This window comes from Fringilla coelebs, assembly GCF_963513975.1.
Source record: "Fringilla coelebs genome assembly, chromosome: 20".
Classification (NCBI taxonomy): Eukaryota; Metazoa; Chordata; class Aves; order Passeriformes; family Fringillidae; genus Fringilla; species Fringilla coelebs.
In genome coordinates, this window is record NC_140046.1 from 4,170,435 (window position 1) to 4,195,627 (window position 25,193).

Consider the following 25,193-nt stretch of genomic DNA (forward strand, 5'->3'; position numbering starts at 1 on the left):
CTATAATTGTTTGCTTTCTTCAGAGTCTTTTGAAGTTTAAATCTTCAAGGCAGCTCCCTATATTAAAAATAAATTCTTCCAAGCCACCAATAAAATGTCAGCTGTGATTAAAGCCCGACTCCTCATTTTAAGACTTGTCTCCTAAGCACTGTGAGGTCACTCAATGAGTCAGCGTTTGAAAGGACCAGGACCGTTATTGTTTGGGTAAAGCCCAAAGTTCATCATTGCTTGCTTAAATGGTTTCATCACGTTTTAAATGGCTTTGCATTGTGCTGAAAGAAATGTAAACTGCAGGAATGATTTGGCAGAGAACTTGTGATATTTCAGGCACCTCAAATCTTGAAAAAACCCTCTGTATTAATGTCGAAGTTGGTATTTCTGGTAAGGAAAAGCTTTACCTCCTGTGTAGTAAAGAGGAGGGTGAAGTGGGAAGCTCTGTCTGAGGCATAAACTTTCAACTGTGTTCTCTTAAAATAAAGCTTGGGAACTGTAAAATCTCCAGACAAGGGCTCTTGTACAGTGCCAAAGTCTGATAGGGCTTTTCTAGACACATGAACTTCATTAATTTTGTTCATTAAAATGGTGAAGAAATAGAACAAAGGATTAAGCTGCAAGGAAAAGCCTTGAGAAGCGAGTCCATACTATTTTCAGGACTATCTGTGGAGCCCGTTTATATTACACCCATTAATTGTAACAGTCTTTAATTACATGTACATGTTTTATTTTGTCACTTTTCCTCCCTGTCTGCTGCAGTGCACACTGTTGGGACTATTTGGAGGCAATTAATCACATCAGAGCAGTGAATAACTCGGAGCAGGACTCTGTCTCCAGCCTGTGTCAGTCCTGGGTCTCCCCATTCTCTCTGCCCTTTTCCTACGTTCCTAATTAACTCCTGCCTCAGTTCCTCACTGATCCATGCAACCCAAAGCCCTGTGTCTCAGTGCTGTCTGGAGAATTGGGCCTTGGTTTTGAGGAGGAATCGAGAAACAGCAGTTGAATGTCTTGCCCTCCTGCAGTGGAGGCTGGCTGGAGCAGAGGCAGGAGTTCCACCACCCCCCTCGGAACGTGCTCAAGTGGGGATAATCAGAGATTGAACCGATATGAAATCTGTTGCAAATTCTGTCAAGTTCCAGGACTTCTCCTCCTTACACTCTCGGGCTTCCCCATCAGCCTTTGATTTTTGTTAAGCATCAGTTAAATCTCCGGTGCTTCTCCCGGAGATGGACACGTGTATTTGCTGAGCCCGGTGGCCGGTCCGTGCGGGGAGCGGCGGGTCCGCCCGGGCGGCTGCGGGTGGAGCCCTGGAGCCGGGTGAGCTCCGGCTGCCGCGGGAGCGCTGCAGCTCGGCCCGGCAGCGATTCGGGGCGCTGCTGCTGCTCCGCGCTTTCCGCGGCTGCTGCTGGGAGCCCGGCCGCTCACGGTGTTCACATCCCTGCCCAGATCCCCTCCGCTGGGGCTGTTCCAACCCTCTTCGCCTGCCCCGGGGCGCGGTTAACCCGCTTCATGTCGGCAAAACGCGGCTTTGCGGCATCCCGGGTAGCCCTCCTCCCGGTGACCCTACGGTGAAACCCCCCCGGGGCCGCACGCCGCTCCCCGCCGGTTGTGGAACGCTCCAACGGCGAGGGCCGGGGACGGAGGCGGCTCCGCCGTGGCCGCTCATTCTGGCTCTGCCGCGCTAGCACGGGGAGGGGGCGAAGCGCGCCCGTCCCTGGCAGCCTCACCTGCCGCTGGCCCGGGGAGGGGGCGGCCGGGCGGGTCCGCACTGGCCAGGCCGGCTCTCCCCCGGCCGCGGTGCGGCGGGGCGGGGCGGGGGGCGGGCGCGGCGGCGCCGCTCGCTGATTGCAGGGCGGGCGCTGCCAGTCCGCCGCCTCCCCCGCGCCAGCCGCGTCCCCGCGCCGGAGCCGCACGGCCCAGCAGCGAGCGCCCAGCCCGGCCCGGCCCCGCCAGCCGCCCCCCATGGAGGAGCAGCCCCACCACCACCATCACCACCACCACTATTACTACTACGGGCACCACCACCACCACCCACAGAGCGCCTACCTGCCGCCGCCCGACGGCCGAGCCCAGCCTAAGCCGCCGCTCCGCCACGAGCACAAGCACGGCGGCCCGCAGCACACGGAGGCGCCGAAGCGGAGACCAGGTTGGAGCGGGCAGCGGGACGGGGCCTGTGACCTTCGCGGGGCGGCGGTGGGGCCCCCCTTCTCTTCCTCCTCCTCCTCCTCCGCCGCCGCCTCCCCCGGCCCGGCTCGAAGCTTCTCCGCCGCGCTGGGGCCGCTTCCTGTCCGCCATGTTGGGGCTGCGGGAGCCGCGGGCCCGCCGGCACCGCCGCCCGCCGGCACGTGGGGCCGGGCCGCGTTGCCCCCGCCGGCCGGGCCCCGGGGGCGCGGGGGGGCGCGGGGGGCGGCCGAGCGATTGATGAGCGCCAGGATCAATGAGTCAGAGCAGGCGGAGGGGCCCGGCCCCGCCGGCGGCGGCGGGAGGCGGCGCGGCCCTGCCCGGCCCAGGGCGCTCGGCCGCCTCCTCCCCGCCGGGGCCGGGGCTGCGGCCCTCGGGCCGTGCCGAGCCGCCGCTGGCCGGGCGGCAGCGCCGCAGAGGCGGTGGCCGGTTAGCGGCGCGGGGGGAGCCGATCCCCGGGCAGGGCCGGAGCCCTCGCCGCGTTCCTGGGGGGCTCCCCGGCTCCAGCAATCCCTCTGGGGGGGTTTCTGCGGGGTCAGAGCGAGTGCGTGGCCGCCAGCCGGCCGGAGTGCCGCGTACATTTTTTTTTTTTCCTTCCCTTGAATTTTCCTTTTACATAACGAGGCGGGAGGTGGGAGGGGGCCTGGTAGCAGCAGAGCGGGGTCGGCCGTGCCCCATGTGCTGCCTGGGCAGGCAGGGAGGGACCTGATCGGGCACACGCTAAAATAAGTTACCGAGCAAAAATAAGTTGAGAAGTCATTTCACTGTTCGCAGCGTGCCCAGGGTTTTAATGTGTGGCTAGGCTGGCACCCCTCCCTTCCCAGCTCTGAAACGGTTCGTGAGCTTGCCAGATCCTATTCACCTGTTCTTCTTACCGTCCTGGTTTTTTTCCTCTCCCCTAAATTTTGGTTGCTGCACCTCCGTGTCCAGGCCAAGGCCAGCTGTGCCAAATGTTGATTTGGAGAAAACTCAGGCAGCTGAGCTGTGAATGCTTGAGAATTGGAACTAGAAACTGCTGACACACTGACTTACTGAAATGGATTTTGTTCTTCATTTTATTCTTTCACTCCTCATCTGCAATGGTCTTATGACCACTCTTATTGTTTTGTTTCATTAACAAGTGGTGTCAGAAGTCTTGAGTCATACAAGGTCAGCTGTAACACTGCTCTTGAGAGGGCTTCCTCTTCATGCTATTCTGAAATACTTAATTTCAGAGGATCCTACCGTTCTAGTTCTCTCTGGGGTGAAGTATTTATGGTTAATTTTCTTAACAACATATTTGAAAGTTATAGTGGTTACAGATACTTGCTTGTAGTAAAATCCTTTTTGATCCCCCTCGGCAAACTCAGTTGTGGAATTTCTGTAAAGATTCCTACAAGGATTCTTGTGTTCCCGACTTGCACAGAACTTGAGCTGTTACATCTGCCAGACATCTGAGGCTCCAGGATGTGAGGGTAACAATGATTTTTTAGTTACAGCAGTTAATTTCAACAACATCAGCAACAACAAAAACATTCTTCTTCCAAGCTGGAGTTGTGCCCGCTCCAGTTGTTGAGGGACTCCCTCTCTGTGCTGACTCCGTGCCACCGTGGCTGCAGATGGAGCCTTAGGTGGGTCAGTGGCTGTGGGGGATGTGAGGCTTTCCAGCCTCGGGAAGGAGGACGGATGAGTCAGAGGAGCAGGAGGGATCCCTCTGCAGCTGGAGTGTGTTTGTGGAGCAGGGCACGCTGTGCTCTCCCTGTCTCCACTGGGGCTCAGGGTTTCTCTTGGGGCTTTAGCCAGGGTCCTCGAAAGCAGCAGGCGTCTGGCCAGAGATGTTTAAAAAGGAAAAGGCAAAGAGGAAATTGGGGTGGTTCAGTGTGGACCGTGCTGGGCTTCCAGCTCTGCTTGAATTGCATTCCCAGAACCGTAAGACCTGGAAGTGAACTTCAGAAGGGAAGAGGAAAGCTCAGTCTACAGCACAATCGCATGGTTTTAGGAGTTGAAACCCCCAGCAAATGCTTGATTTCTTGGGTCTCAGGCTCATACCAGCTCTCCTGGGGACTCTGAAATAGAAGTTTTTCAGTGGGGAAGAGACCCGCTGCTGGTGGCAGCAGAAGGGCCCTTGCAGGGATGCGTTTCTTAGTGCTGTCACCTTTTCAGTGCTTGGGAGCATGTGTAGGGAGGTGCTGGTCACTATCCTGAAGTGCAGTGAGGAGATGTGGCCACATTTTCTTCCCTCCATCTTCCACCTGGACTTGCACGTGTCCTTTTGGAAGTACTGCAGGGTTTTTTTCCCACCCCTTAACTGAGATGGCATTTGGGAGGAGGGTGGGAAGGAGCACTGCTGGTGTTGCAGGCCCAGGAGCTGATGGAGATGGTAGGAGTTGTCCCTTGTTCACAGTGTGTATCCTGAACCTCCACAGATCTTGTCATAAAGGCAGTGGATCCTGCTGTCTTGAAGCATCCTGGGAATTTATTTTTTCCTCTCTGTGACCTGGAAATAGTAGCTGATGAAATAGCTTTCCAGCTTGCCAGTGATATTCAGTAGAGTATATTTTCCTGGCATAGTATCTGTATTTTCTTTTGCTTTGTTATGTTATCTGTATGTCACTCAGTTATGCGGGAGGCAGTCATGGCTGGTCCTTCCTGCTTAACCCTTCTTGCTGTGGGTTCCAGCAAATAAATTTATGCAGCTTTACCTCAGAGACTAGATATTTTCCTATTTTAAAATGTCTGCGTGAGGAAACTGGATATGTTTGGGGCTGACTACAGCTTTCTGCAATGACAAGTCTAACATTTCACATTCTAATTCTTGCCTTTTGCTGTGTTTGGCTTCCCTCTAGGCTACGGAGAGCTAAATGGTAACGCAGGAGAACGAGAAGTGTCACTGAAGGGCCTGTGCTCTGATGAAGCCACCGCCCCAGGATCCAGGGTACCCAATGGCAGCCAGCAGCTCGTAGATTCTAATGTCACCCCAAAGCAGACTGTGAAGGCCAGTGCTTTGGGGAAAGCTGGAATCAAAACCAAGAACTTCATTCAGAAAAATAGCATGGACAAAAAGAATGAGAAGTCCTACGAAAACAAACACAGAGAAAACCAGTCCTCGGAGAAGCCAGAGGGAGTGTCTATTCCAAACGGAGTGGTGACCAATAATTCCAGCTACATCACAAATGGCTACGTAGGCAAAGGGGCCGATAACGATGGTAGTGGCTCCGAGAGTGGATATACTACGCCTAAAAAACGGAAAGGCAGGCGCAACAGTGCCAAGGGTTGTGAGAACTTGAATCTAGTACAGGACAAAATAATGCAGCAGGAGGTCAGCGCACCAACCTTGAAACAGGAACTTGAGAGTTTCAAGCCTGATTATAGTGAACAAAAGGGGAACCGAATTGAAAGTACCAAGCCTGTTTGGAAATATGAGGCTGGGGCTGGTGGAGCAGGCAGGGGAAAGCCTGGGCTCGGGGATGTACCACGGAAAAACTCTGATGCCAAACCTGGGATTAGCAGCAAGAAGTTTGATGACCGGCCCAAAGGGAAGCACGCATCGTCGGCTACGTCTAAAGAGGACTCATGGACCTTATTTAAACCACCCCCAGTTTTTCCAGTGGACAATAGCAGTGCTAAAATCGTTCCCAAAATTAGTTATGCAAGTAAAGTTAAAGAAAACCTCAACAAAGCAGCTCAAACCCCATCCACGTCATCCTCATCGTCTTCATCATCTGCTGGGGAAACTCAGGCCCAGACATCAAGTCGACTGTCCCAAGTCCCCATGTCTGCTATGAAATCTGTCACTTCTGCCAGCTTCTCCAACGGGCCGATCCTCGCTGGGACCGATGGAAGTGTGTATTCCCCAGGGGCCCAGCCACTGCTCTCCACTGCTGCTAGTACTGTACCATCGACCTCCTCCTCCTCCGAGTCTGTACCCCAGGACATGAGTACAACTTCGACAGCCCTCGAACAAAAGAAATCTGGCCTTTTTATCTACCCTTCAAATATGCAAACTGTGCTCCTGGGGACAGCGCAAGTCGATTTCCCTTCGCAGACGAATCAGCAAAACCTGGGGGATATCTTCCAGAATCAGTGGGGCTTGTCTTTCATAAACGAGCCCAGTGCTGGACCTGAAACCGTTGTGGGGAAATCTGCGGATAATCAGTTAATGGAAGTGACATTTCAAGGGGAATATCCTGCCACTTTGGTTTCACAGTGTCCTGAAATCATTCCCTCAGGAACTGAACAACCTGTGTTTCCTAAGGCTTATGAGCTGGATAAACGGACTAGCCCTCAAATTCTTAGTGCTGTTCTTAAGCCTGGGACTGCTGTTGAGGGTGGTGTCTTAGCTTTGGAGTCGCATCACACAGGTGACCTACAAAAGGCAGACACCGGTAGCCAAGGTGCTTTAGTGTTTCTTTCAAAAGACTATGAAGTAGAGAATCCTCTGGCCTCTCCTACGAACAATTTGCTAGCCTCCGCCAAAGAACAGAGGTACCAGAGAGGCCTAGAAAGGAAAGATAGCTGGGGTTCTTTTGACCTGAGGGCTGCTATTCTATATCACACTAAAGGTAATGGCTTAGCTTGCTGCCTAAGGGCGTTCTCTTTTTTTTTTTTTCTTTTATTTTTAGAAGTGCAATATTCTAACATGGTATGTTCCTTCCAGCAATTCTAATTGTTTTAAAAATGACCCTTTTCTTTGCTTGCATATCCTCTCATGGCAATAACGGTCTGGGGAAGTTACTCAAAGGGTTGTTTAATTAATGTTAAGAGGTATTTGTTTCCCTGTTCCCGCGGACAAGCATGAGTGATGTTGAGAGAGATGATACTTAGCAGGTCCTCGTAAGCCACTGAGCATTGGAAGGAGTTAAATGTGTGGTTTCATCTGCACTGTTCCAGCTGTAGCAGGTGATATTCTGTCACTGTGAAAGCTTCATAGTCTGTACTCACACCTCTGCCACCAAAGTGTTGCAGCTTCTCCCCTGGGCAGATCAGACCATGAAATCATGGCTTTGAAGGAAGAAGAAATTATTCCTACGACTGTAGGTGTGATTTTTTTTTTTTTAAGTGTGCCCCACACACTTTTTCCCTGCCCTTGAGTATTATGGCAACAGCTAGACCAATCTTTTCTTATCAGCTTCTCTGTGAGCTGCAGATTGAATTCTCTCCTTGTCTTTGTAGGCCACATCTTTCAGATGATTTTATTGCTTTCATGGAGTCCTTTGTAGTCCAGCTCCCTTTTTTTCCTGATTTTTTTTTTTTTTGAGATTAAAATGACTCAAACACGATACAGACACTTTAAAATGGGAACGAAGAGAGGGAAGCCTGTGGCATGGCTTGCTTTCTGCTTTAGCCTCAGCCCCAGAAGCTCTGAGGACTTGCAGTTTTTGGCTTTTGGTGCTGGCTCAGTGTTAGCAGGAGCCTGGTTGGGTGTTCCCTTTTGTCACAGTGTTATTTACTCAGTCTTGGCCAACACTAAGGCAGTTCCTTTTTCTGAGCCCCTTCCCTCTCCCTGCACCCCTCTGCCCTGAAGGGAGCAAGGCAATCACGCTTTTTTTTGCTTAGTATTCTACATGTGTATAGGGATAAAGTCTCGCTCCCCTCTGCAGAGGGTGCCTACTTGACTTTGGCAAATTTGCTGTTTTCACCCACTGCGAAGTTCTTGAATTACCACTTCACAAGCTCTGTATGGCATAAACTCGAATGCCTTCCTGTAACAGTAATAAGCCCAGTCATTTAAAAATAATAACTCCAAATATTTTTTCCAGGTCATCTCCCTCTCAAGATGTTAACATTTCAAGCTCTAGTATTCTTGAGAACAGTGTTCATCAATTGATTTTATCTGGGTCCTCTCCCTTCTGCTCAGTTTATTCCAGCATTAAAGCAGGCTTTTTAGTCTCTTTGTTTGTGGCTGTTTGCAGTTTAAATCCCAGCTTCCCATCAGAAAGCATAACATGGAAGAAAATCCTCGGTGATCTTTTTCTTAATTTTGCAAATATTCCCTAGACTTCTTTTTGCCTCTCTGTTGTCAGCCTGAACTTGTGGAGAAGCAATTGTGCTGCCAGCAAGGCTCATCAGCTCTCCCATTCTCACTTGCTGTGAAAGGCAGACCTCAGTGAAACAATAGGAACAACAGGAAAATAAAGAACACTCCCATCCCATGTCCTCTCAAGGAGGTGTTAACTTCAAAGCCTGGCTGCGTTGAGCTCTTCTAAACACAGGAGTTAATTACATTTGTTGGCAAGAATGGCCACTTAAAGCACCCGTTAAAATACTGTTCTCTGCTCTTCTTCTGCATGTGAATGGTCTTGCTTTGAGCATCCAGAGCAAACACCCTCATGATGGCCTAGGGATACCCGATCCTGCCCCAGCACTCATCTCTGCTAATTTCTTTTTCACGTTATGTATGTGCCATCCTCAAGATGTTACTTAGGGGTAAAAGATGATGGCTGTTACTAATCAGCATTGTCATTAATGCAGTGCTGGGGTGCTCCAAACACCTTGGGCTTGTCTTTCTCCTATTTGGTGTTCAAAAGCCTTACAAAGCAGGAGATCAGGCCAGGTCTTAGTACTTCCGTGAAGATGGTGGGTGTTGCATTTCATCCTTGGGGTGAGATGGGTTAAGGGATGTTTGGAGGAAGGGTGGTTCCTGTCCTCTCTCCATGGCCGTGCTCCTGCACCAGAGCCACCGTGGCTGTGAAATGCCTCGAAAGCAGAACTGCGGGTGTGTTTGCAGGACAGCAGTGCGGGGGTTAATTCCCACACTGTGCTCTCCGTTTATCTTGGGCTCTTTTCCTGAAGTCCAGCTCCAAGCCAGCCAGTTCCTCTGCAGTAGGAAAAGAGCGATTTCGCTCGGTTCCTTTTCACGAGCTGCCTTTTCCTCCTTGCTGGGGAGAGCCCCTGGGTTTGCCTGGGTCGGTGTTAGGGCATTCCGGGCACTCGGGCTCTCAGACTGTTCGGTTTTGATTTTGAGAATCTCGTGAACTTCTCCCTCTCAGATTGATCTGTTTGCTGTTGAGCAAAGTCTCGGTAGTTTGATCTTTGCATCTGCCCTGCCCTTGGGGTTATGAACACAAAGAGAAACGATCACAGGACAAGGACAGGGGTGAGTGTGGAGCACTCTGGGGTGCTGGTGTGTTCCCTACCCTGAACTCCACGTGCAGTGTTTTAGTGCAAGGATGAAGCTCCGGGGTTTGCAGAGAAGAATGAGCTGTAATGTGAATGGTTGCAGTGCTTTGAATGTCACAAATGTGCACGCTCTTTCTTGCACTGTTTGTGCCTGCAGTTGTGACCAGGTTGTGTGGATCCTCATCCTGGACTGTAAATTTCTCTGGGAAAGCCTCCAGCTTAGTCAGTAGCTTTGTTCCAGCAAGCCAGGCTTTCCTGTGCATGGTTTGCCCAGCAACTGCACAGGACATTATAAACTGTAATTGCTTCACAGCTTCCCTGTGGAAAGATGGGTAGAGGAGGTGGCACCCAGAGAGACAGAGAGAACTGGCTCTGGTACAGTGCTCCTGTAACTCACCACAGTGTCCCTGAGTGCTGGCAGGAGCACAGCAAGGTCCTGGTGGAGGATTCCTGTGTTCCTCTGCCTGTACCCTGACTGCTTTTTCTCCAGAAGTCAGAGCACTGGGAACATTTAAGCAAGGATGATGATGCACTCTCTTGTTCTTCCGGGAAGCTTTTCCTTCCTCTTGGTTTCATTGTACCCCTGCTTCATGCCTTGCTTCTTTCTTTCCTCCTCTGTTTAAAGGGCAGAAAGACTCCCTTGATCATCTGATCTGCCTGAGTGTAAAACACGATTCTTCAAATGTGGCTGCCTTCACTGACAGCCCATGCTGCCTGCAGTTTGTGGTGGTGCCTTGGAACGCTCAGGAATGACAGATCTGATTTACCAAGGGAGATCTGATTTAGCTCAGCACTGGTGGGCCTGCTCTGGATGTGCTTCAGGAGACAGGGATGGGCTTCACATGGGAGACTGGAAGGCCCAGGAAGGAGTAGTGCTCTCATTTCAAGTCATTGTCCCCTATCTAGCTTAGGAGTTGAACTTCTGCCTTGGTGTGGCATTGCCAAAATCCTTATCTTTTTGAGGTAAAACTGATTCTTGCAGATATTTTGGTCCTTCAGATAAGGAAGGCTAAGTGTATGTCAGCTTTGCTTGTATTGAAACCAGCATCTTCTTACTGCTTCAGTCCTTCTTTTAAAGACAGCTGGATGAAGCATTTCATATCAGAATAATTGTCAACACTTCGGAGAATTTTGTCATGTTCAGGCAATTGCAGTCTTCAGGCCAGGCTGTCACTAACACTGAGCTCCACTTTGTGGTGGGAAGCTCAATAATTTGCTTGTCCTGAGCTAAAAAGCAAATAATTGAGGCCTCCAGCTCAGCTGCACAGCAGCAAAGACCTCATGGGTGGAGGAGAGGGAACTGCAGGGTTTCCATTGTTCTTGCCCCTGAATTTCTGCCTGTGCTGCTGCTTTGTTCCTTCTGAGCACCTCAGTTGCAGCAGCAGCATCTCTGCTTGCATGAAGAAGCAGGAGAGCAGCATGGAAAATAGAGCAAGGCAGCGTGGGCCAGGCAGGAGTGGCGTTCGCCGGAATGGTGAACTGGGTCAGAAGAAATAGCAGAGCTGTGAATTCAGCAATTTTCATCCTTTACATCAGGAGAAGGGGGAAAAAAGCCTCGGTTTCCCATCCCCCCTGGTGATGGGAAGGGGTTAGAGCTCGCTCTGTTGGTTATGGCCTTGTGGGGCTTGAGCTGTGGGGCAAAAGCTGATTTAATTCTTCTTCCAGTCCCTGCTCTTTCCAGTTGTCAGGATGAGTACAGTGCGTGCTGTACAGCCATGAGTCTCCACAGCATGGAATACTTATTCTTGCTTTGTTTCCAGGGAAATCCCTATACTTAATCATTGTCCTGCAGGTACAAACAGCAAACATCAGGCAGGAATGGTCCCTTCTTGTTATTTCTTTACTGTTGTATTTTAGGGACAATTTTGGGATTTATAAGGGCAGTGAAGTAGTAGCATGGCATTGTGCAGGCACTTCTTTTAGTAGGAGCTGCCTCTCTAGCAAAGAAAATGTATGTAAAAGTGCCTGTCTTAGCAAGTTATTTCAGAAACACTGTTTTCTCCTCCAAGGTTAGGTACCAGTCCTGCTGTAAAGTTTATTGACCTATGAGGAATCCTAGCACAATTCACCAAATTGTGCCTTAGTCTTTTCCTGACATCAAAGCTTTCCTCCAGTGACCCTTTGTTTCAGTGATAGTCCCCAGGAAAAGTGGTTTAGGTGGATGTGGCTGGGACTGCCTACCCCAGGCAGTTCCTCAACAAACCACGAGCCTGAGGGCTGTGAAGAAGCCAGCTAATTGTAAAAAAAATTATCCTGGAAAATGAGATGTTGGAAGGGGCACAGGAGGTGACCTAGTTCTGCCCCTGGCTTGGGCTGGCTTTGATGCTGGGTTGTGCAAGGGTTTGTTGGTGGCATTTTCTCCAGCTGGGTTGGAGTTGAGAAGAAAGTTTGCTGTTTCCCCAGCCCCATGTCTGGTTTTGGGAATGGAGGCTCCTGTTGGGCAGGTCTTTGGAAAGCAGCAGTTTTAGGGCAGTATCTGAGAGACTGGATTTGGGCTGATGGTGAGGATACCCCTGTTCTCATGCAGGGTGAGCAGCTGTAGGAGTCCTTTGCTTAAACTCACTCTGGAAGCTTTATCCAGGGAAAAGAGGCTCAAGAAAAGAGTTCTGGGCTCCAAGAAGGAGGGCTGAAAGCAGGCTTGGGGCCTCTTGCATGCCCAGTTCTTGGGGGCTGTCTTTCCTTCTACTTGGCTGGAGCCAGGCATTGGGCAGCAGAGGCTCTGCTGAGCTGCCTGTCCACCAGGTCAGTCACCAAGTCACCCCATGCCAGTGGCCATGCATTTGTCACAGTGCCTTTTGTCAGTCACAGGTGATCACAGCCTCGAGCTGGCAGGCAAACTTAACTGTATTACCAAGTAAAGCAGGATGAATTATACAATTCCATTTTAAGATTGAAAAAAATCCCTTTTTTCCCTAGTTTTGTCTTGTAGTTAGCCTAGGACTTAGTTTCTTTTCCCTTGTGAAGTTGTTTCACTTGGTCAGTGTGCTTTAACCTGTGCTGTCCCCTGTGCTGCCAGGTGGAAGGGAGGACCTTGCTCTGCTGGTGGCAGGTGACATTTAGGAAGAGCTGTTATTGCATTGTTTGCTGATGGTCTTTGGTTTTGGTCCTGCTGAGCACCTGCCAGCCAGTGTGTCCAGGTGTCAGGGATGTCCAGGACACTTTACACCACCCTCCTTTTCTGAAGGAGAGGGGAAATTGAAGTCTGAAAAGGCTGTAGGTGTGTTAGATTTTTTTTGAAAGAGAGTTTTGTCAACTTAGTCGTTTTTTGGTGTGTTCTTAACAGTATCTTTGCTTGTATATCTGTCTTATTGTCAGGTACTCTTAATACATGGAGTTCACATTCTTATGGTGTCCAGAGGTGTTAAGGCCAAATGAGGTGCACAAGACAATGGTCTGTGCATGGGGATATGGTGGTGGTGCTGCTTCAGCTCTGCCTTGTATTTCATGCTCAAGCATTGCTCTAATGTGCAGGAACCAACAACTGGAGAGTAGTTTTCTGTCCCCTGCCTTTGGGGAAAGCTATTAAAATGGGAGATGTTCTTTAGCTGTTAGGAAATGATGCATCAAACTGTGCTGAATGGAAAACTCACTCCACAGGAGGTAATTTTAGTAGCTGGTTCATTTTACTTCAGGGGAATCTGCATCTGGCAGATGAGGGAAGCAGTCCCTCGCCAGCCTGCTTCTCTCCCTGGGGTGTTAGAGGCTGGCTACTATTCCCCAAGCACTTAGGGCTCCCCAATAGAAGTGCAAAGTGTTGCTGTTACTATCCTGACGCAAAAATAACAGACCTCATAAAATTTTGTCAGGGCCTTCCTTACAAAAGGTTTAATTGTGCAAGGAGGGCTGGCAATATTTATTTGCATGCAATTTCCTGCCCCAGGGAGCTGGAGATTGTAGGGGACAAAGGACAGATGAAGGGTTGGAGAAGGGAGGCGATTGATGGAGGTGACACTTGGCACACATCATGCTGAGGCTGTGGGTTTTGTAGGGCTTTTTCTTCTTCCTTTTCTATGCTGGTTAGTTGACTTACTGCCTTGTTTTGTGCTTTAATGCACAGCCCATGTGGCCTGATAATCTCTTACCATTCCGTTTTCCTAGCCCCTACCAAGATCCTGTCACCCGTTCTGGCAGAAAAGAGACTCGAAAGTGGTTCTTGGAAGATTGTGTTCCAACTAATACCAATTTTCTATAATCTTGTCTATTGAACTTGGGCACAGGGTACAGTCAGCATCTTAAAAAATATTCTAGCTCATGAAATTCCAACATGATAGCAGCTCAAAGTAGTTATTTTGAATGGTTCTCTAAAGATGCATCTTTGTTTGGGGGATATTTTAAAGGGAAGAGCCTTCTGTTTCTCACTGTTAATGAAAAGAACATTTAACTTTACTGCTATTTCTAAGGTAAACAAAAGCATGTGCATGTCCAGGGAGAACTGGGAAAGGTTTGTCTTTAGCCTACAAACGTGTTGAAGAGGTAAACTGTGGGAAGACCTGCAAGCCAGGTGTGTGGAGCATCACACCTTGCTCCTGGACAGAGTGCTGGCAGCAGCTCTGCAGAGAGGTTCTCGCAGCAGCCCTTGCCTGGTGCCTCAGCACATGCATGCTGTGAACCATGTGCAGCTCGCTGTGTCCAGCACTTCTCATTTCACACTCACTAAGCATCAACTTGTAAAAATCATCTCTCCAGGCTCCTTGTTGAGGCTGTAATGTGCAAAGCAGCGTTGGAGTCAGAGTAGTAAAGGCTGAAGTTAGATTGTGATTTGTAGGAACTGGTGAATGGTGATGACATTTCTGATGCTCAGCTTGGCTCTCTGACCCTTAAGACCACGTTACAGCTATCCCTTTGCCTTTTATTGCTGGATTATTCATGTCAAATTTGTGTTGTCCTGTGGGCTGGGCTGGGGCTGTGCTGTTGGGTGGGAGGGATTTGGCTCCATTTGAAAGTCCAGGCACAACTGCCACACTTGGAAAATGAAAGTGTGTTTGGGGTGGTCTCTAATGGCAGCATCAATCTGCATAATAACAGTGGTCTCCTTTTGCCTCCACAGAAATGGAAGCGGTTTGGAATTTGCAGAAGCAAGGTGAGGATGTTGGAAGGGATAAATGAACATAATTGCTGTGTGTGTTGGGAGGGGGGATGAATGAGAGCAGGTTGTCTCTGTGACTGGAGATGCCTGGGTTCAGTTCTTCGGCCCCTGTGGTTTGTAGTCTGGATTTATCTCTGTTTCAGATTGCTGAAAGTCAGGACAAAAAGCTTTGCTATAATGGTGAGCTGCTTGGAGAGAAGCAGAGTCTCTAAAAGAGCAATAAACCCGGTATCAAATTAGATTTAATGACTCTTCCTTATGTGTATACAAAATTGCTTTCTATTTCTGGTGTTGCGTGTCACATCCAATAATAAGTTTTAAATTCTGGTGTATCCCCACAAGTCACCTGAGAGGAGATTTTTTTGTGGGAAGAGCAATATGTGGAGACCTGTGTGCTGCTGTGGGGAGCAGGCTCTGCTCTGGGGGAGCCAGCCTGGCCTTGAGGTGGCTTTGCAGGAGAGGGACATCCGAAGGAAAAGTCTGTTAACAGCCAAGTACTTTGTGTTTATTTTCAGCCACAGGGCCTGAAAGTAGCTTGTCCAAAACTTAAAATTCTGCTTTCTTTCCAGATCCCAAAAGGATAATCACTTATGATGAAGCCATGGATCGCCCGGATCAATGAAGGTAGCAAGACAAGACTGCCTGTTATAACCTGTCTGCAGCATTTGTGCTGTTCGTGGGGGACAAAAAGGCTTTTATGCTCCTTCTAAATCTTCAGTGCAGCAGAGGAACCATAACTAGAATCACAGGATAATATATACAAATATATATATAGTTATTTAAAAATGGCAACTGAAAGTAATTAGACTTCTTAAGGAATCTGAAAATTTATTTCAACGAGACTACACACGTGATTATTTAATCTCCGGTACTGAATAGATTTTCTTTTTTTTCGTTTTTGTTTTGTTTTGTTTTTGTTTAAAGAGTGAATGCAAGTGAATAAGGAATACAGACTCAATTACAAGCCCGGTTTCAAAGTTCCTGCTGTCGTCTACATGGGCAACAGCAACCCACTGGAGAGGCATTTCCACTTGACAAGGTTTCTGTTTCTTGTTCTGTGACTGTAGTGACACACTAATCACAGGGAAATCAGGATGAATCACCATCCTTCATCTCCTCTTTCCCTTCCACCTCCCCTGTTTGCTTTTTTTTTTTCCTTTTTTTCTGATTTGTTTTCCATTGAATGCTGGAGAAACGCCTTGAAGTTTGCAGAGTTTCTTTTTTTTTTTTCAGAGAATTATAATCCGCATGTTTTGCCAGGAGTAAAGCAGCAATCCTATGCTGGTGATATTGTCTTAAAAGGATCATTCTGCTGAGGGAAAGATGGTAATACTGCAGTTCTAGGATGCATGGTGAAGTCACACAGTTGACCTGGCTCCTGTTACACGTTGGACTATTGCAACTGAAGAGTTATTTCATTTTAAAAGACAACATGGAAAAATAAGCAATCTGTTTAGGCATTTAATATGGAGAAAAAAAAACAACAACAAAAAAAAACCTCCACTGTTCCCACAGTTTAATGCCATTGTATTACTGGGAGCAAGAAAAAAAAAAAAAAGACAAAAAAAAAGTATCTTCTGCTTTCAACTGTAGGTGCTTCATATTTGCTCTGTCTGTCTCCTAACACTAAATGTGCTGGATTTTTTTCCCATTTTCATTGGAAAACTGAAGAGGAATTGAGTTCTGCTAACTTTCACCCTTCTTGAATTATTTTTTCTCTTAAAAAAAATTTCAAAATAACAAAAAAAAGAAAAAAGTTTAAAAAAAAAAAAAAAAGAAAAAAATGGGAATTTGAATCCTTTTCAATTTGTCCATAGAACGCCAATGGCTGGGCTTCCTGCCCCTTGGAAATGCTCTTTTATATTTTAATGCAGTCTGTGTATTTCCGGGCTCTGCTTCTAATTATCTCTTAATAAAAATATATTTTATTACAAAAAAAAAATGGAGGACTTAGGAATGAAAATAATAATTTAAAAAAATAAAAAAAAATAATCCCAGGGAAAGGAAAGCTTCATAGCAGCGGTAGGGAAGGCTGAGCAGAGTGCAGACTCCAGCTGTGTAACCCCTCTGTCCCATTGCAGCTTGTGTAATGTGTCCCAATCATCTGGGGGTTGGATAGTTTTTCTGGGTTTTTTTAAAAGGTGGAAAGCTCACAGGGTCCAGTGCAAGAGTGAGAAATGAATAAAGCAGAAATGGGTTTGTTGGCCAGCCCCAGCTCCCCATGTACCCAGTGCTCATCATGGGTGTTGGTGGCCTAATCCTGACTCTCGCAAATCAGCAGCAGTTGATGTCTCCTTAAATGAGACTGGACCCTCTGGGGCATTAGGAGGAATAGATAAACTCAAAATTTTGGAGTACCCTTTGTGCTTAGATTTGTCCATCAAGCCATTGGGCTGCTGTCCAGTCACCAGTGCGTCCCACAGGGCTCCATCCTCAGCCCATTTCTCTCCAACAGCTCATTAACAACCTGAGTTCAGGACTCAAAGACATACTAATTTTGCTGACACACTAAACTGGGAGAAACTTTTGATACCCTCAAGGGCAGAGTGCCCTCAACAAATTGGAGATGGGCAATCGCCAACTGTATGGAGTTTAACAGGGGTGAGTGTCAGATCCTGCACCTGGGATGGCAGCCCTGGATGGACTGGGAGGCTGGAGAGCAGCACCATGGAAAGGGAGCTGGGGGTCCTGGTCCACGGCCCATTGGATGTGAGTCAGCAGTGCCCTGGCAGCCAGGGGGTTCAGCAATGTCCTGGGGGCACCAGGCCCAGCAGGACCCGTCCTGCTCTGCTCTGCACTGCTGCAGCCTCACGCCGAGTTCTTGGGGCAGTTGTGGGCACCACAACATTAAAAAGACTCCTGTTAGAGAGCATCCCAAGGAGGCATGAGGCTGGGGAAGGGTCTGGAGGGGAATCACTTGGTTTGTTCAGCTGCAGAAAAGGAGACTGAGGGGAGAACATCCTCCCAAGGGGCAGCAGGGGGGCAGGTACCAATCTCTTGACTCTCATGACCAGTGACAGGGAATAGCCTTAAGCTGAGTCAGGGGAGGATTAGGTTGGATAGCAGGGAAAGGTTCTTCACCCAGAGGGTGGTTGAGCACTGGAACAGGCTCCCCAAGGAAGTGGTCACAGCACCAAATTTGTCTGAGCTCAAGAAGAGTTTGGACAATGCTTTCAGGCACAGGGTGGGATTTTTGGGGTGTCCTGCACAGGGCCAGCAGTTGGACTCGATCCTGATGGGTCTCTTCCAACTCAGAATATTCTATGATTCTATCGCTTTCTTTTTCTTTCTTTTTTTTCTTTTTTTTTTTTTTAGTAGGACTATGTAGCATGTGGTTTTTTTAATTGTTTTTATACTTTTAATAAGATTGTTCCTGAATGAGACACTTGAGTTCATGGTGGGACAATGAAACTGAAATTCTGTACCTTGTGTAAGACGTTCGTTCACTTCCTGCCACGCTTAAACATTTGACTATGGATTGCCTACTCCATTTGATGTATCCAGAGCTATATAGTATAATACTGAGTGTGATACTATATAGTCATCATGTATTGTATCAGTCCAGGTTCAGAAATGTGTGGTTGGCCAGTCGCAAATAGTTCTGTTTCACCTATAAACTTGTACCACCTCTGCAGGTGTGTGTAACTTTGAAATGCATAACATGTTTACAGATGTGCCCAACATCTAGTCCTCCAACGTTCCTATTTTTAATTCTGTTGAGTCTCCCAACTGCTTGCCAAAAGTTGGAATTGCCTCCAGCTCCACTGCTGAAGAGCTGGGGTGTTCCTGAGCTTTAAAGTGTTGAACAAACTGGGTAGTGGAGCTGGGAAAATGAAGGTAGAAGAAATGTTCTTTTTCCTTTTTTATTATTATTATTATTATTTTCAAAAAGTTGAAGACTAATAGCAAAGTTTCCAGTTTGTTTTACTGGCTTTAAGGCTCTGCTGTGTATTTATTTGCCTTGTGTAGTCACTTGTCGCCTTAAGGGCTGGGTTCCATTAAAAAAAAAAGAAAGAAAAAAAAAAAGAAAAAAAAAAGAAAGAAAAATACAAAACTACCCTGTTTTGCTTCCCTGGGGCCTGTGCTGTCCTGTACCCCTGCCCCAGGTCCGTGCTTGGGGCGATGAAGGAGTTGAGCAGCGCTGACCCTGCGCCTCTAGAAAGGTCTGAGTCTTGCTGAATATTTGAGGACTCTCATCTTGGCCTAGTCCAGTCTGTCACCTGAATAGCGAAGGAAATGCTGAGAGGAGCTCGGTTCAGCCATGGGTTGGGCTGGATTCCCCCTGATGCTCATCTCTGTGGCTTTGCCTCGCCAGCGGGACCCATCCAGAAACACCCTCGGCAGCACCTTCTCTGCTGTATTTCTGACCATCCTCTGTTCAGATGTCTGTCTGTCTGTCTCCATGAGCTCCACGGCGTGTGCTCAGCGCTAAGCAGTTAGGAATTCCTCTCTCTGAGCTCCTGTAGCTCCGGCTCCCTGGTGTTTCTGGGATAGACTATTGCCTAGAGCCAGGCAGGACCATGGAAGGAACTTCCTCGTGCTGTCGTGTAACTCACCCTGTCGCTGTCTGCAGTCCTCCCCAAGTCCTCACACAATTCTTAACTGAGCACTTATTAAAAATATCTTAAGATTTAATCTGTTTTCTGATTATTTTTGTGTAAACTTATAAAAAAAAAAGAAAAAAAAAAGAAAAAAAAAACAAACTGAAATTGAGCTGTGACTAATTTAGCACATTGAAATAACGATAAGGTGTTACTGATAAGTCTCATGTTTTGTTTTGTTTTGTTTGACTCAGAGTATTAGTACTGTAGCATAAACCAAATACAGCCTGGGAAGGGGAGCAGCAGCCTCCTGTCCTGGGTGTGCACCCGAGGGTGTCTGTGGGGGCGAGGAGCCGGCGTGTGTGAGCATCTGACTTGTGAGGAGAGCGAGCGTGTATTTATTTGTGCCATTGTTTGCATTACACTGAGTAAAGAAAGTTTTAAACAAAACCCCTTCAGTATGTCTAGTATTGGAAAGCAGCTCTAAGGGTGAGATCATGACCTGGTTTTTTATTAGCTATGAAGATACTAATTCAGGTTAAGGCTTCTCTCATTTCTGTTCCCGCTGTGAGTCCCTTTCCTCTGTTTCCTTTCCGAGCTGTCTGTTTATTGGAGTGAGGATTCCTGCACAGGCAGGAGCTGTCTCCTTTCTCCTCTGGTCATTCCCCACCTCTCCTCCTCTGCCAGCAGGTTCTTTTGGGTGTGTCTTGTACGGGGTCTTGGGTAATAGAGACTGGAGCATGTCATGCCAGCCAGATCCAGCTTGGGATCTGCTTGCTTTTGGTGGATCATGGAGTGTTCATGTGCTCCAGGAGGTGCTTTAACAGCTGCTCCATCATAGTGGTCTGGGGCCTTGAGTCTCTGCTCTCTCCCACTCCACCCATTTGGTGGATTGGCAAAGCAATGGCTTTCAAGCTTTGCTTGGAGTTTGGTTTTAGTTTAAACCCACCTCAATCTTCTGTGAAACCTAGTAGAAATCTCCTGTCTCTTTGACCAGTGGGTAGCTCCAGGGCGTAGATTCTGTCACTAACCCACTTCAAACCTCTCTGAGCTAGTAAATCCCACTTTTTGCCTTTCATAGCTGCTGTGGACTTCTTTGAAATGTAGAAAGAAACCCAATTCTCACTAGGTTGTGAGTCCAGTGCCTGGGAGTGGGTGATGGGTGAGCCAGCTAGCTAAATGGAAAGGAAAATTGCTTCCTGCTTGGAAAAAAATAGGAAAAAAAAGAACTAGAAGTTGTGCTCCCAGTTGTGTGTGTAATTAGTGCTTTCACCTTCAAGAGAGTGTCACAATAGCACCATAGTGTCCTTTCCCAAGTGGCCAGTGGGTGACCTCAGGGACATCAGGGAGTGATGGCGTTCACAGCCAGAACTGCTGGTCGTTCTCCTGTGTGTCCAGGGTTTGATCTTGATTCAGTAAATTGCTATGGCGTCCCAAGCTTTCAGGAGTCTTGTCCTCTCATTTCTAGAAGACTTTTCTGTCTGTCCATCCGTGGTGATTTGTTTTCTTAGAGGCTGTTTAGAAGGGAGCTGGTTAGGTTGGGAGGGGAGAGAACAAGGATTCACCCACTTCAAAGCTGCTGCACGTTTTCACACTGGTGTGTAAGGCAGGAGAAAGGCTGTGTGGTGGAATAGCCAAGAAACCCAGAGTAATTCTGGCTTTGGCCACCACCAGAGTGTTTTTCCATGTGGGAAAACCCTAGTGCACACAGCTGGGAAGCAGGAACCAGGCCTGGTGGGAAGGAGATCTCGATGTGCTGCCTTCCAGGGATTGCAGAGCTTTAGAGGTTTGCCCAGTACATGTTATACCCCAGGGTCAGGCTGGCTCCTTTGTCCTGCCCAAGATCCTCTAAAGCAACAGGAGAGTGGAGCTGTGGATGTCAGGGGAGGTAAAAGGGCCCTGTGGTGGCCTCATGTCCTGGGGATGAGCCCACTCCCTGTGCTGGGACTGGAGCAAGAGTCCTGCCTGTGCCCTCACCAGGGGATGCTGAGCTGGATTTATCTTGACTGTTAATCAGAAAGCTTCATACAACGTGTCCAGAGCTCTAAAGCCATTTTGTAAGATAGCAGTGTCCCTTTCCTACAGCCTTATTAAAGAGTAGAAGATCTTTAAAAAGAAGAAAACAAACAAACAAAAAAAAGAATTGCTCATTTCTTTCTGTGGTATGAAACTTGTGTACTGCGAACTTCTGAACATTTAGCAAAAATACAACTTACAGTTTTCTTAAAAAAAAAAAAAAAAAAAAAAAAATCCCCAGCCTGTCTGCTTTCCATACGGTCTTTCCTCAGGTGCTAAATAAGGGTTCCAAAAATGGATACTGCTTTAGGAGTTTCTGCTTTATTCTTAAAATACATATTTTTTTGCTTAGGTGTTGTAAAGATATTTTAACAAGAATGTTTTTTTTTTTAATGTAAATAAGATTGTGTCTTTAATTTTTGTTTTATATCCTTTTTGTCCATATTGAATAGTCTAATTTTCATTTTTGAGAAGGACCCTCTTATGCCCTTCCCTGAAGACATTTCAGTAAGTGTTGCTGCATTTAAGAACGAATCTACAACTGTTCATTGTCTTGGATTAATGCTGATGCTGCTGCTATAAGTAACCCTGAAAATCAAGAATGTGTGATGCACTTTTGTTTTTCGTTTTTGTTGTTTTGTTTTTTTAACATGACCATGTAGTTCCTCTGCAGATAGCTGAACCCTCCTGTAACACAGCCACTAACTGGGGGAGTGTAGGAACTGGGGGAGCTGGGGTGTAGGACAGGGGTGGACCTGATTTTGGTGCTGACCTATGGGAATTTCTATGCAAACGCAAGCAAAGGAGAACTCTTTAACTTGAGAGAACACTGTGCTTTTTTATTTTTTATTATTTCTTTTTCTTTTTCTCTCCTTCCTTTTCTCAAGCTGCTATTGGAAGGGTAGTGCAAATCCCTGAGGGTTTCAACTCCTCCTTCCTCCATGGCTGGTGGTGCAGGAAAGGTGCCTGAGTAACTTGTAAGGTAGAAAAACCTCAGTCAGCTCTTGTCTCGTCTCTGGTTTTAATATATTTGTTTTCTATTTGAAAATTTATCTATAGAAGGAAATTGCTCATCTCTAAAAAAGCTCTTTTGAATGCTTTGTCTCAATGTGAAGTTAACCAGCAGTATTAAGGATTGCATGGCCTCCGTCCTGCCCTTATCCCAGTGCTGGGGACCCACCAGCTCCTTCTCCACCTGGGGAGCACTCGGTGCCTGGGCTTGGATGTTTTCCAAGAAAAAAGTGAGGTGAAGCCATCCACCCAGCCAAAACCTGCCAGTAAAAGGCTTAGGGAGCAGTGGAGGGAGGTCTCACTGCATCAAGGTGCTGCCGTGAGGCACAGGCAGGTCCAGAACCTCTTCTCTTTATGGGTCACACCTGGACCGTGGTGCGGGATGTGTACCCTGGAGGAGGAGTTTACTGGAGGGGGAAAAAGAGATTTTACTTGACTACTTATAGAAGATCCTTTAGGAATATAAAGTACCTCTCTGCAAAGTGGGGGAAGAGTAAGGAAGGTCTAAAGTCGTGTAGGAAAAACACTTGGGGATTACAACTGCCTGGAAAATAGTCTACAAATACATAGGCCAGAGCTTTCTGCCTGTTTAGTTAGTTTTTTTCTTTTTCAGACAGCGTTTGCTCTTTTGCACACCGAGGTGTGTGTGTACATCCGACTCAATGTGCCTTGCATGTGTGCTTAGTCTTTCTGGAGAGAGGTGGTGGGGTGTGAGCTGGCCGCGAGGGCCACTCCCCATCCACAGTCAAGGGTTCCTCAGTGTCCCAGTGACCCTTGGGATCAAAATGAGACCTGGACTCCAGCTTGTGTAGTGGCTGTCTTAGTTTGGGGATGATGTCCTGTGCAGTGGCACCTGTGACTTCGGAGGGGAGTGGGAGAGAGAGAAGGAAAAGCTGCTTCGCTCTTCTGCAGACAAAAAATCGGCATTGCCACGGTTCACCTGCAGAGCCAAAACAAGCCGAGGTCTGGAACCGGCTTTGCTGGAGTTCAGGCTCTCTGTGGCACCATGATCCCATTATCCAGGGGATTTATTCCCTGCCAGGTTGTGGTTCTTGTTTCTGTGGGGTTTACAAGATTTTTTTGTAAAGGAGAAGTCAACACGCCTTGCTTGAAGTTAACGAAATCCAAACGCTTGTGTTTGCAGTCAGTGACTCAGAACTCCAAGCTGTGCAATTCTGGGTTCTCCATCTCCCGCCCCAGCGTGTGATGATTCTGTCCGAGTCTTTCTGTACTTCTGCCACAGTAAATGTGAAAGCTTGCTTGCATTATTTTTTAGAAATGCATTTTGCACACTCGGGTTTCGCTGAAGCTCCGTGAAAAGGTTAGTTTGAAGCAGATGAATAAAGCTATGCACATGTTTTGAAAGTTTAATTTGTGTCTCATTACCAGAAGTGACTTATCTGCCCTCTTTTGCATTCCTGTGCTGTCATTGCCTCCATTCTCGTCACCATCTCGGAGGGTATGATGTAAGGTGACAGTTCTTTGCTGACAGCTGTAGCAGAAAACTGGCGCTTCTCGATTTTTTTAGTAGCCTTTCTCTCTCCTTTGCTTTCTCTGTAACTCTCTGTATAGCTATATAAATATATATATATTATTTTTTTATTTTAAAGAGCCTACTTTAGTAATTGAATTGGAGGGAGCGGGGTGTGCTGGCTTGTGTTTCAGATACACTTTGTGCTGTCGGATGAAGCAGTGCCCTTTTTGTCCCTGGGGAGAGCGTGGTGGTGGTACCCACCAGTGTCCCCGTGGGGACAGGGAGCCTCCACGCAAAGCAGCTTTGGGGAGGGGATGGAGACCAGTCCACTGCGCTGCAGGCCGGTGGCGTGGGCAAACTCAAGGCTTCTAATGACAAAATGAACCAAGAGGAATCCTACTGCTGTGTATTCCCACTGTGAGGCAGGAGGGGCAGGGTTCCTCACTATCCCGCTGCGGGGCTGGAGTGGAGTCTGGCTTCCCTCCAGCCTCAGGGGTGAGAGCTTTATTTTGGTTTTGTTTTCATGCGTTAGGTGCATTGGGTTGCAGGTACCACCTTTGGAAACATGTTGCTTAGCCCAGAGCCTGTGTGCGGGAGAGTCGGGATTTTGTGACGGGAGAAGGACCCTGACAGCTTTCTCCTCCTGTTCCCTTCGCCATGGCAGAAATTTGTACTAACTTGACAGCTTTTTTTCATACAGAACAGGGCTGCTTTTCTATCTACCATCACACGTGTACTTACACACCTTCAGCGGCTTCCCAGCCTCTGAAGGTCCTCAACTTGTTTACTGGGGGGGACCGATGCCCCTCTCTCTCCCTTCCCTGAATATTTCAGTGTTAAGGGCGGTGCAAAACACAACCGCGCGCTTCAACTGCGAGCTGGGGCTGGAGGGCTCCCTGCAGGCAGAGCCGGGCAGGGTCTGTCTCCTCTCCTGCCCCCCTTCCCCGTCGATAAGTTCTCATTTCGTTCCTGGTTTGTATTCAAATCGCTGCGAGGGGTTGTGCTCTACCTGCTCAGGAGCTGAATTACCTCCGACCTGCGGAGAGGGGCAGCCCCTCTTTGGTGTCGATGTTGTAGTGTGCGACCACACGGATCAGTAAAGGTAGTCTTTGTTTCCTTCTCCCCTCCCCGGTAATTTCCGATTAGGTTAATGCACTCGGTGTGCCCAGCTGGAAAAGCGGAGGCGTTTTCCCAGTGGTGAGAGGGTGGCTAGAGGAGTTTAGTGTAAAACCTGCTGTAGCTGTGTCTGGCGCAGCCCCTTGCGCTGGTGTGGGTGATGTCACGGACTGTAAGGATAGGTAATGTCCATGAGCTGTAATGGCATGATGTATCTTTACCAATGATGTCATACTTCACACTAAATGTTTAAAAAAAAAAAGAAAAAAAAAAAAAACCTTACCTGAAATTTTGTTTATTCTGCACCAACAGGTCTTCAAAATTTATCCAAATTTTATTATTTTATCAGGAAAAAAAAAAGAAATTTGTGTAGATCGAATACGTTAAGACAGACAATAAGTGATGTAAATTGTTGAATAAAAATTTTAAAGTTTGTGGGTGTCAGTGTGACTTTCTTTTTTGCGTTTTCAAGGAGCAGCCTGGATTTGGATCCCAGAGGCCTGGCAGTGCTGGCCATAGAGCTCATGAGCTGTGTGTGTGTGTATGTGGGGTGGATCCAGGTGTCCTTTACTTAGTCAGGGGAAGGAGAGGGCAGGGAGGGAAATAAACAAGGGTTTCTGTGCAGCAGTGGGGGTCTGAACCTCCCTCAGTGTGAGCCCCACCTCACTTCACCCAC

General features: G+C 47.8%; 1 protein-coding gene across 2 annotated transcripts; it reads left to right on the top strand.

Moving 5' to 3' along the window:
• The first annotated feature begins 1,880 nt into the window (after positions 1–1,880).
• Positions 1,881–24,951, top strand: NUFIP2 (nuclear FMR1 interacting protein 2). Of its 2 annotated transcripts, XM_084219062.1 has the most exons (5): positions 1,881–2,140; positions 5,001–6,716; positions 14,321–14,353; positions 14,929–14,983; positions 15,284–24,951. In XM_084219062.1, exons 1-4 carry the CDS (start codon positions 1,957–1,959, stop codon positions 14,979–14,981), a joined length of 1,986 nt encoding a protein of 661 aa, XP_084075188.1. In that variant the 5' UTR covers positions 1,881–1,956; the 3' UTR covers positions 14,982–14,983; positions 15,284–24,951. The 2 variants fall into 2 exon arrangements, with proteins under 2 accessions (XP_084075188.1, XP_084075187.1); XM_084219061.1 differs by having other exon boundaries at positions 14,929–24,951.
• The last annotated feature ends 242 nt before the right edge of the window (positions 24,952–25,193 follow it).